The 11,450-nt window shown below is 45.4% G+C and overlaps 1 protein-coding gene across 9 annotated transcripts in view; it reads right to left on the minus strand.

Annotated features, from left to right (window-relative positions):
• MYO9B (myosin IXB) overlaps positions 1–11,450 on the minus strand; it is a 57,852-nt gene that overhangs the window by 18,329 nt on the left and 28,073 nt on the right. For 5 of the 9 annotated variants that reach the window (XR_012577299.1, XM_074529016.1, XM_074529015.1 and 2 more), the window contains exons 5-16: positions 10,852–10,914; positions 10,630–10,729; positions 10,398–10,498; positions 10,063–10,192; positions 8,743–8,832; positions 8,396–8,512; positions 7,997–8,131; positions 5,495–5,616; positions 4,820–4,961; positions 4,383–4,578; positions 1,401–1,476; positions 914–1,003 (exon numbers count right to left, since the gene is read on the minus strand). Coding sequence is in view for 8 of the 9 variants with exons in the window: in XM_074529016.1 (XP_074385117.1) it covers positions 914–1,003; positions 1,401–1,476; positions 4,383–4,578; positions 4,820–4,961; positions 5,495–5,616; positions 7,997–8,131; positions 8,396–8,512; positions 8,743–8,832; positions 10,063–10,192; positions 10,398–10,498; positions 10,630–10,729; positions 10,852–10,914 (1,362 nt within the window). In the remaining variant the exon portion in view is untranslated. The remainder of the gene's footprint in view (positions 1–913; positions 1,004–1,400; positions 1,477–4,382; positions 4,579–4,819; positions 4,962–5,494; positions 5,617–7,996; positions 8,132–8,395; positions 8,513–8,742; positions 8,833–10,062; positions 10,193–10,397; positions 10,499–10,629; positions 10,730–10,851; positions 10,915–11,450) is intronic. The other 4 variants (XM_074529020.1, XM_074529019.1, XM_074529017.1 and 1 more) reach the window with 1 other exon arrangement.

Consider the following 11,450-nt stretch of genomic DNA (forward strand, 5'->3'; position numbering starts at 1 on the left):
GTGCTCCAAAATGCAGCAGGTCAATCCCAGGCTACTTTTTCCTAAACATGAATGATCTGGATGACAAGTCAGCACTTTCTACTCCATCAGTGCTCTAAATTTTAATTGCCAGTCTCATACTCAACTTACTCTTTGATTCTACCTTCTAATGTAAATTCTTGAGCCATCAATTCAAAAAATGGAGGGAAATTTAGAGAGGTTAATGGTTATGGTTAAGCCAAGGAACCTTTTCAGTTTAATATAAGCTTCTTTATAACCAAGAGTAAACATTTTTACACAGAGATTAGACTACTAAAATGAGGCTACTTAAACACTTACAGCAGAAAAGTAAGTTATAAACAAACTGTTAGAGGGGTACTTGAAGAAATTTTGGGTTCCATTTCCATTCCAAACTTATTCATGTTTAGCTTTTCAAAGTAAGCCTGGGATGGTCCTTAATTCATGGTATGTCCCACTCTTCAAGCATGCACTGTGCTCTTGTGAAGTGCTGTGTCCTGGCACAGAACTTACCTTCTTTACTCTCCAGAGAGGCACAAACCAAAAATAACAGAAGTGTCAGAATCACTTCTGACTCTTAGGTGCTCTCCCCATTCTGAGCTGCTCCCAGAGGCAGCAGCATTATTACACAGGGTTGTGGCTTCCCTGGGTACCTCTGAACTTTTCTGAATATTTAAGACATCCCAAGGAAACAGATCTGGTAAGCTGTGACCAATCCTTTCACACAAATTGGATATTTAGTTCTTTGTTTCCCCAAGTGATGGAGGCTGTCCAGGATGCAGAAATTAGGAAGCAGCATGAAGTCACTACTTTAAGTGCTCCATGGCTTCACTGTCACCCAGAGCACACTGAGAAAGTCACTGTGTCCTGGAAATGTGCCTCCCTGGCCTGGCACTTCAGGCCTTTTGCTACTTACTTCTTGTTCTCACAAAAAGAAATGATGTCTTGGAAAGCATTTATATCGAAATCCTCAGAACAATCAAATGAGAAATCGAGCACTGAGAGGCTGCAAAAGGAACATGTACAAAGCCTAAATATCCATGGAAAGGCAAATCTCCCTACAGAGATACAGTTCTGTAAGACTGGCCCTGCCTCTGCCCCCTCCAGTGACCCAGACTGGCTGCAGAGGAGCACACAATGCTAAAAGCTGCACACAGCAACCACAGAGAACTCAAAAACCCAGTGGGGAATGGAAGTGAGGCTGTCCCCAACATGTGGTGGCTTTGGGTCTCACACAAAATAAGCCAGAGTGTCGTTTGGATGGTATTAAAAAGGCCAAAGAAAACAAGACAGAAGAAATAAAGCTTGCTTTCCTTGTGGAAAGAGCTAGTTGAGATTAGATCTATGAAAATGCAGCTCAGCACTGCAGCTGTTCCCTGCAGGGGTTAGGGATTGTTTCTCACCGATAAACTTTTTCTACCGGCGTGTTGGATCTCTGGAGTTCTCCAAGGGGAACTCTGGGTCCTTGACGTACCACTCCTGTCAGGAAATAACCAAAAACCTGCATTTTGACAAAGATATGAGCAGGCAAAAACCCCCCAAAAACCACCAACTTCAGCAAGCAAAGACTCATCCAAGGGCCTGGAGTTTTATCCAGTCCTCTATCAAGCCACAGTGCTTGGCTGTTCAAGGTCCCATCTACCAGACAGGAAGCTGCAGCTGCTCAAATTTAGTTATTAACCCTGAATACTCATTTGATACTTCTCAGAGGTCTAGGAAGGTCAAAATTAGTGATAAGATGAGAATATCAGAATTACCACCTCCAACTTTCAAAAATAGGCATTCAAGTCTGTCCCAGCCTGCTGGAAATGCTGCACTGACTGGAGGAGGAAAGCTGAATGACCTCAGGTAAGAACAATGACAACGTCCTCCATTATTAATATTAAACCATTTCCACACTCAGTTTGCCTTCAGCACCAAAGATGGTGTCTGGTTGATGAGGTTTTGCCACAAGCTCATTTTGCCATCAGAGCAATTGTAGAGCATTAACCATTTTCAGGGAGCAGTTTTCTGTGTCATACCTGCACCTTCCCAGCCCTACCTGCACTTTCCTGAGCCCTACCTGCAGTTCCCCATTCTGTACCTGCATTTTCCCATGCCCTACCTGCAGTTCCCAGGTTCATCCCTGCCATGTTCTGAGCCATACATGCACTTCCCCAAGCCTTACCTGCACTTTTTGAGCCCTACCTGCCATTTCCCATTGCACACCTGCAGTTTCCCAGCTCTACCAGCACCTTCCTGTGCCCTACCTGCCGTTTCCCCACCCCACCTGCTGTTTTCTGTTCCATCCCTGCCATTCTCTAACCCCACTTGCCATTCTCTGGTCCATCCCTGCCATTCTCTAACCCCACCTGCCATTCTCTGGTCCATCCCTGACCTTCCCTGGTCCACCCCACCACTCCCTCACCCCACCTGCCACTCCCTGGTCCATCCCTGCCATTTTCTGTTCCACCTTTGCTGTTCCCCAGCCTCACCTGCTATTCCCTGGTCCATCCCTGCCATTCCCTAACCCCACCTGCTGTTCCTCGGTCCATCCCTGTCCTTCCCCAGCCCCACCTGCCCTTCCCTCGTCCATCCCTGCTGCTCCCTAACCCCACCTGCTGCTCCCCAGTCCATTCCTGATCTTCCCCGGCCCATCCCTGCCATTTTCTGTTCCATCCCTGCCCTTCCCCAGTCCACCCTGCTGCTCCCTAACCCTACACCTGCCACTGTCTGGTCCATCCCTGCTGCTCCCTAACCCCACCTGCCATTCCCCAGTCCATTCCTGACCTTCCCCATCCCCACCTGCCATTCCCAGGTCCATCCCTGCCGCTCCCTAACTCCACCTGCTGTTTCCTGGTCCATCCCTGCCATTGCAAAACAGTTCTCTGTTCCATCCTTGCTGTTCCCCAGCCCCACCTGCCATTCCCTGGTCCATCCCTGCCATTCCCTGGTCCATCCCTGCTGTTCCCTAACACCACCTGCTGTTCCCCAGTCCATTCCTGCCCTTCCCATCCCCACCTGCCATTCCCTGGTCTATCCCTGCTGCTCCCTAACACCACCTGCTGTTCCCCAGTCCACTCCTGCCCTTCCCATCCCCACCTGCCATTTCCTTGTCCATCCCTGCCCTTCCTTATTCCACCCCTCCTGTTCCCCAGCCCCACCTGCCGCTTCCTGGTCCATCTCTGTCCCATTCCTGCCCTTCCACAGCCCCACCTGCTGTTCCCTGGTCCATCCCTGACCTTCCCTGGTCAATCCTTGCCCTTCCCCAGCCCCATCTGCCCTTCCCTTGTCCACCCCTGCCCTTCCCCAGCCCCACCTTCTATTATCTGGTCTATTCCTGCTCTTCCCTGTTCCATACCTGCCGTTCCCTGTTCCATCCCTGCTGCTCCCTAACACCACCTGCTGTTCCCCAGTCCATTCCTGCCCTTCCCATCCCCACCTGCCATTTCCTTGGTCCTTCCCTGGTCCATCCCTGCCCTTCCTCGTTCCAGCCCTCCTGTTCCCCAGTCCCACCTGCTGCTTCCTGGTCCATCCCTGACACTCCTCAGTCCATCCCTGACACTCCTCAGTCCATCCCCACCCTTCCCTGTCCCACCCCTCCCCTTCCCTGGTCCATCCCCGCCCTTCCCCATCCCACCCCTTCCCTTCCTCAGTTCCCCAGCCCCAGCTGCCATTCCCTGGTCTATTCCTGCTCTTCCCTGTTCCATACCTGCCGTTCCCTAACACCATCTGCTGTTCCCCAGTCCATTCCTGCCCTTCCCATCCCCACCTGCTATTCCCTAGTCCATCCCTGACACTCCTCAGTCCATCCCTGCCGTTCCCCAGTCCATCCCCACCCTTCCCTGTCCCACCCTCTCCTTCCCCAGCCCCACCTGCTGTTCCCTGGTCCATCCCTGCCATTTCCTGGTCCATCCCTGCCCTTCCCCAGCCCCACCTGCTGTTCCCTGGTCCATCCCTGCCCTTCCCCATCCCACCCCTTCCCTTCCTCAGTTCCCCAGCCCCAGCTGCCATTCCCCAGCCCATCCCCTGCTGTTCCCTGGTCCATCCCTGCCTCTCCCCATCCCACCCCAGTTCCCCAGCCCCACCTGCCATTCCCTGGTCTATTCCTGCTCTTCCCTGTTCCATACCTGCCGTTCCCTGTTCCATACCTGCCGTTCCCTAACACCACCTGCTGTTCCCCAGTTCATTCCTGCCCTTCCCATCCCCACCTGCCATTTCCTTGTCCATCCCTGCCCTTCCTCGTTCCAGCCCTCCTGTTCCACAGCCCCACCTGCTGTTCCCTGGTCCATCCCTGCCCTTCCCCATCCCACCCCTTCCCTTCCTCAGTTCCCCAGCCCCAGCTGCCATTCCCCAGCCCATCCCCTGCTGTTCCCTGGTCCATCCCTGCCTCTCCCCAGCCCCACCTGCAGTTTTCTGGGCCCTGTCCCTGCCGGCCTGGTTGAACACGGCCACGGCACGGAGGGCAGCGCGCAGCACGGCCCAGCGGAACACGGCCACCGGGTCCATCCCGATCAGCTCCCGCACGAAGGCGCTGTCGCTGCTGCGCAGCAGGGCCACGATGTCAGGCCTCATGTAATCCATGTTCTTCTCCCTGAAATCCTGAAAAACACCCACATGGAACCACAACAGCTCCCAGAAGCTCCCTGGTTTGACTGTTATTCTGTTTATTCAGAATAACAGTCAGCGTTACCATCCACTCACCATCACCACCCTCCAAAAAACAAACCCAAAGTACCTCTAAGAACCCTTCTGATCCAGCCCATTCCCAAATTTTCTACATCCTGACAAAAAACTCCCAGAAAGACAAGGAATTTCCGTGCCCATCAGATCCACTACGTACTTTGATCTGGTATTTCACTTTGCCAGCAAAGTGGCGAATGATAAAAGCAGGCTCCATCACTGGGGTTCCAACAAAGAACTTGTTCTCCTCGTGCTGCTGTTTGAATTTTGCCAGTAGAGTTTGGTTGGTGGCATGTGGAAAACTGGGAATACAAGACAAAAGAGGTCAGCTATTTCTCAAATACAGGTATTTTTATTAGAATGAACATCTATTGTTGCTTGTGGAAAGTATTAATTGTCCAAGATCTCTCCACCTGCTTTGAATTTTAAAGGTGGGCTCAGTTTCTGGACCCAAACCAAGCAGCTCCACACACAGAATATTCTGAGGTTTCAAGTGTAATTCAGTGTTTCCTCCCACTTCACCAGCCAAATTTAGTTTGCACCACATTAACTATTTACCACACTTGCTACTTAATGCTCCAAAGACTTACAGCCATGCATTTTACTGTAACTGCAGTTCCATGGTAAACCACAAACATGGAAGTTCCTAAGTTTGCATAGACCAAAGTTCAGTTTTAGCATCAATGTATTTCACCGCCATACTGGAGTCATTAGAAGCAAACTCCAGAGTAAATCAGAGTCATAAATAACCCTTTGCTTCCCACAATGTATTTTTGTCCTTTCAAAGTCCTTCCCTCCTCCCTGCCACATGTTTTTGCAGATGTTTGTTCCTTACTTGCTTTCTTCATCCAGAAGATAGAAGAGACCAGTGGGCTTCTTGCTGATTAAGTGAATGCAGGCCACGTTATCAGTATAGTCAATATTGTGCCAAGTGATCCCTTCACTCTTATATTCCTCCTGTGTGGCTCAAGAAAATTCCTTTGTCAGTACAGTGCCCTGACCTTTGATGTCCTGTGGTTTAAGTGCTTCAAACACAGCCTTGGACAGGCACAGCCAGTGGAGTTTGTTAGTTCAGGCAGCAGAGACAAAAATAAGGAGAATTTATAAATAAGAACAGAGGAACAGGCACAGTGGCACAGATCAAAGGTCCTCAGGCACGTCACCCAGCAGGGTCTGCTTGGGGTGAAACTATTTCAAAACCAAAGCTGTGAAAGGAATGTTGTGCTGTGCTCTGCCTTCCCAGCAACCAGCCCAGGAGCCTGGAGTCAGACATTGCATCCTCAGCACTCCAGCAAAACTGGGCACACACAGAGGAGGAGCTTGAGTTTATTTGCTCTTCCATTGTCGGATCTCAAGATCTCAGTCCTAAGATGCTGAGCCTCCGAGAGCACCCTTGGGGGGCTCGGGAGTCCTGGAATGTTGCCAGAAGTGTCTGGTGGCTGGACTTTGATCCTACACAGGAGACGACAAGGATGAGGGCTTCACATGGTGAATGGTGAAGGGATAAGTTAATTAGAGAGTGAGAAACAGGGTTTAGGATTTATGTACAGGGGGGTTTAGAGGAGTAAGATGGAGGAATTGGGGTGTGTCCTGCCCTCCTTCTTCTTCCTCTTCTCCTCCATCTTCTTTGGCCACGGTGGCACCTTTGGATTGGTTATTACTGAGATTACATCGAGTTATAAGAATAGATGGTATTGGGAAAAAATGATAAATATTGTATACGTCACAATGGGTATAAAGATAGGTGGCTGCCCGGGAGGTAAGAGACAGTGTGCCCATGGCTGACTGCTGAGCAGATCTCTGGTGGCTGAAAGAACATCTTTTAGATAAACAATTAATAAACATAAAACCAGAAAGAAGAACTGAAGCCTCTTCTCGTCCTTCGATACGAGGGCTGCCCCAAGGCCACCCCGGGCCTTTCCAGGCCCCTCAAACAGCCGAGATAACCGGACATTCCATGGTTTTTGTAATATGGGAAATGAGAGTAGTTAAATATCAAGTTCCAGAATTTTCATATTGCACACTCAGAGAAAATAACAAGAAGTTTCAAAACAGGCAGTGAAGGCCTGCAGAACATCAGCACCAGAACTTCCCTCAGGAAGCAATGGATGTTGCTGAGGCTCAGAACATTTGGAGCTCCCTGACAAGAGAACATGAAGCTCTCCTGCTGAAATGACAATCCCTCAAATGCTTGACAAGACAATCTTCCCACTAAGATACAAAAGCAAAATATCAGATTTTCTTGATGCTGCAAATACCCACAGGAAAAAGCTAATGATAAGGTAATAAAGTAAAAAAAAATGATAAAGTTAAAATAAGAATCACACAGAAAATTAAGGAAGTTTTATGTTTAACAAAGGACAAAGAGCACCTCTCATGGCCTGGATGATGATGATGATAAATGCATTATTTTTAAGTAGGTGGAATTCAGTCTGCCCAGCACAGTGCACACCGTGTTACAGAACTGAAATGCTATTTTGCACAGACAAAAAAGCCTTTCTTTAAAAAGATATAGAGATCTCCCTGAGGGCCCTCAGGCTGCAAGAGATACAGGAAATGGGTCATTCAAGGATTAAGCTTATTTGGAAAAATGGCATTAGAAAAAAAAAAGAAGACAATGTAACTATTTACTCTGGGCAGCCTGGATAACCAATTCTGTCCTAAGTTACAAAACAGGGACCTCAACATCATGTTTACACACAGAGTTTGGATGTTAGGTAATTTTATTTTCTTTAAAATGCTTGCCTGAAGTTGTTGACAAAGTACCACATACTAGAGAATGAGTCCTTTCAGCAGTGACCTGAGAACCTCACTTCTGCACAAAGCAGAAACAAAACAAATCTGGAGCAAAAAAAACCCTGCAAAACCCAGTCCAGGACAGGATCTGCTGTCAGGTGAGAGCACCTGCAAACCAGTCAATCCCCACAGGCCAGGAGTTCAGCCAGGATCACAGCTGGGCCCCCTAAATGCACTTGGGTGGGAGAGGCAGCAAAAACTGGTTATTAAACACTTCCAGACTGCTAAAAATAAGAGAAGCTGTTTCCCAACCATTCAACCCCTCACCTACAGACTTCCAGTACCAAAGTTCACAGTTTAAGCTGAATTCTGTCTGGGATCACCTGGATGTTATCTTAGTTTTTGCAGTCAAGCAGAAACTTGGTGCCAGCCCTCTGAAGAAAAACCCCATTAGTACAAGAACAAGCAGCAGTGAAAGAAGAAATTTTAAAAATAAAGACTTTCAGAAATATTCAAGCAATTGCAGAGTAAAGGCTAAGTTTGCATAATACACAAACACTTGATAAAAACAGGTTTCACTTCAGCCACTCTTATTTCTTACCTGCTCCAATTTGAAAATGTGCTGATTGAAATAATACTGAAGTTGCTCATTTGCATAATTTATGCAGAACTGCTCAAAACTGTTGGTTTCAAAATCTTCAAATCCAAAAATATCAAGTACACCAATGGACAGACACTAAAAGGAGATGTGGAAATCTAGTTATCAATCTGTCATCCAGTGCTTTAAAACAGATAAACAGCCCAGAAAGCACTGCAGTCTGTGCTGAAAAATGTTAAATATTTAATAGTTCTGTGTACTCTGAAAACAGAGATGATTAAATATTACCAGGAAATTTACCATGAGCTTGAGAAGTATTAAAATTGATCCCAGATATCACAATATATCATGTCTAGGATGGACTGTTAGGTGCCTGCAAAGCTTGGTTTGTGAGGGACTTACTGTAACAGATTCCTCCATGTCCCTCTTGTTGAGGAGTGCATGATTGATCCTCAGAACAATCCAGTCAAACAGAGCACTGTACAGGGACTTGGCCATGGAATCTCGAGCTGTTATTGCCTGCAGATCAAACAATTTTCAGGACTTTGTTTAAAAAATAATCATTTCTGTTTCAAACCAGTGTCACTCACAGGTTACAACCCCAGCAGAGATCAATAAACCACAATTTGCCTTTAATTCAAACTTTTAACTTTCCAACCATCCCTCACAAAATGTGAAAGTGCAAAAAAAAATCCAAAAAAGCAAATTTCAGTTATTTAAAATCACTCCACAAGTGCTTTTATACTCACCTCATTGAGACTATATGGCAAAATAAGCTTATCATTAGCAGTCACAGTTTTTCTTTTTGTTAGCACTTCTACCAGGATTTCACGTTTAACCTTCAAAACAAGAGAACAAAGCTGCTGTCACCATCCTGAGGGAGTTACCTGACTGCAACTTCTCCAGAGAATCTGACACAGCCACATTTATCATCCATCAGCAGCTTTACAAGTCCTACAACTTGTTTAAATTATCCTGTTTACATTCACTCATTCATTCAGATGTTTCCCTGTGGTCACATTCCCACACTGAATCTGTTCCTGCTCACCTCTGATTGGTGAGTCAACAGATTCCATTTCCATGCTGCAGGTTATATTCCATCTCTAACCCAAATAATCTCACTAATTTCATGTTTCCCCTCCCACAGGATCAATTTTTTGGATCACAAAGGAGATTTAGATACAGCAATTGGGATAGCTGAGTGAAATGCAGAACATGAAAACCAGGTGTATTAATTAATTAATACTAAAAAGATCTAGCATTAATCTCACTAATTTCATGTTTCCCCTACCACAGGATCAATTTTGTGGATCACAAATGAGATCGAGATACAGCAATGGGGATGGCTGAGTGAAATGCTGAGATAGAACATGACAACCAGGTGTATTAATTAATTAATACTAAAAAGATCTAGCATTAATCTCACTAATTTCATGTTTCCCATCCCACAGGATCAATTTTTTGGATCACAAATGAGATTGAGATACAGCAATTGGGATGGCTGAGTGAAATGCTGAGACAGAACATGACAAACAGGTGTATTAATTAATTAATTAATACTAAAAAGATCTAGCATTAATCTCACTAATTTCATGTTCCCCCTACCACAAGATCAATTTTGTGGATCACAAAGGAGATTGAGATACAACAATTGGGATAGCTGAGTGAAATGCAGAACATGAAAACCAGGTGTATTAATTAATTAATACTAAAAAGATCTAGCATTAATCTCACTAATTTCATGTTTCCCATCCAACAGGATCAATTTTTTGGATCACAAATGAGATTGAGATACAGCAATTGGGATAGCTGAGTGAAATGCTGAGGTAGAACATGACAAACAGGTGTATTAATTAATTCATACTAAAGAGAATTAGCATTAATCTCACTAATTTCACGTTTCCCCTACCACAGGATCAATTTTGTGGATCACAAAGGAGATTTAGATACAGCAATGGGGATAGCTGACTGAAATGCTGAGGCAGAACATGACAAACAGGTGTATTAATTAATACAGAGAATTAGCATTAACAGCATTAATTAATTAATGTTAAAGAGAAATACTCTACTTTCAACAGCTGGGAGAGAATGTCCAACACTTCAGGAGGTCCCACGTCCAACCCTTCATCCCGACCTGTGGCTTTCTTCTTGTAGCTGACATTGCCCAAATACAGAATAGCTGAAAGGATTGAAAAGATCCTAAGGAAGAAAAATTGAATTATGTCAGAATTTTTCTTAAGAGAGTTCATTATGACAGGTTAGCAGAGCTAATTCTGCCTCAATAATCAGGCTGTAAAATCTCAAACACTCAGCTCTCCTCATTCCCTACAGAACTACTGTGATCCCTACACTGCAAGCCATGAGCAATAAATGCCAGTAACAAAGCTAACAGAATTGCACTTACTGTTTCTTTGTTGCTGAAAGGAAGCCAACCATCTCCATGGCTTGCTTTAATCTCTCAAATTCATGTCGGAGATCTTCCCCATCTTCAATTTTCAAGTTATGCTGCAAAGAGAAATCCAAAAAAAAAAGGCAAAGAGTGAAACCCAAACATCACAAAAAGCCCAGCACAATTTATTTTCCTTCCTTTCATCTCTGACCAACCCTTATCAATGCACTGGTAAAGCACAGATTACCTGGTTGAGGTAGAAATAATCTTCAGGTTGCTTGAGGTGAAATTCTTTACGCTCCTCCTCATTGACTCCAAGTAGCAAATAATAAAAGACATGGTAGTTCCTGCAAAGTCAATGCATTTCTCATGAAAATACAGAGGATTTTCTTTTATTCTGTATAATTCAAATGCTCTCAAACTGCTGAATTGATTTTAACTCTCTTGGAAAACTGCATTTCTCTCTTACCTTTCATCTTTTTCTTGAGAAACCAGACGAGATTTTTCAAGCAGGTATTTTTCAACCACAGCCCTAAGGAGGCACAGCAAATGAAATAAGCATGAGGGCAAAGAGAAAAGACCTCAAAAACATCAGACAGCAACTGCCAAGAGAGTTCAGATAATGAGATCTGCACTAGAATGTGCAAGAGAAGAGCTTGGACACTGCTTGAAATCTAAACCAAGAATTTCAGTAGGCTCTGGAAGAAAGGAATACCCAAGGAATTCCTCTCTGCAGTGCTTGGGTTTAATGGAGATCACTTAAAACAGGCAGACCAAGCAAGGAAAGTGCTGAAACAAGGCCCCAGAGAGGTAACAATGTGTTATCCTGAATTATTAACACTTATCTGACAAGGCAAGCCAAGGCAAAACCCCAGAAATATCCCAGATATCTGCCTGATTCTCACCCCAATAAATCTGCTTTTTTTATTTTTATGTCAGTGAAAACATCAGCCTAGAATGGAAGCAGCCAGCAAACCCCTACAGGGTGACAAAGTAACCTAAACAAGAATTCCAAGTCCTTGACAAGGGGCACAAGGATTGAGGACAAAGTTTGAGCATTTTTTCCTC

This window comes from Zonotrichia albicollis, chromosome 29, assembly GCF_047830755.1.
Source record: "Zonotrichia albicollis isolate bZonAlb1 chromosome 29, bZonAlb1.hap1, whole genome shotgun sequence".
NCBI classification, from domain to species: domain Eukaryota; kingdom Metazoa; phylum Chordata; class Aves; order Passeriformes; family Passerellidae; genus Zonotrichia; species Zonotrichia albicollis.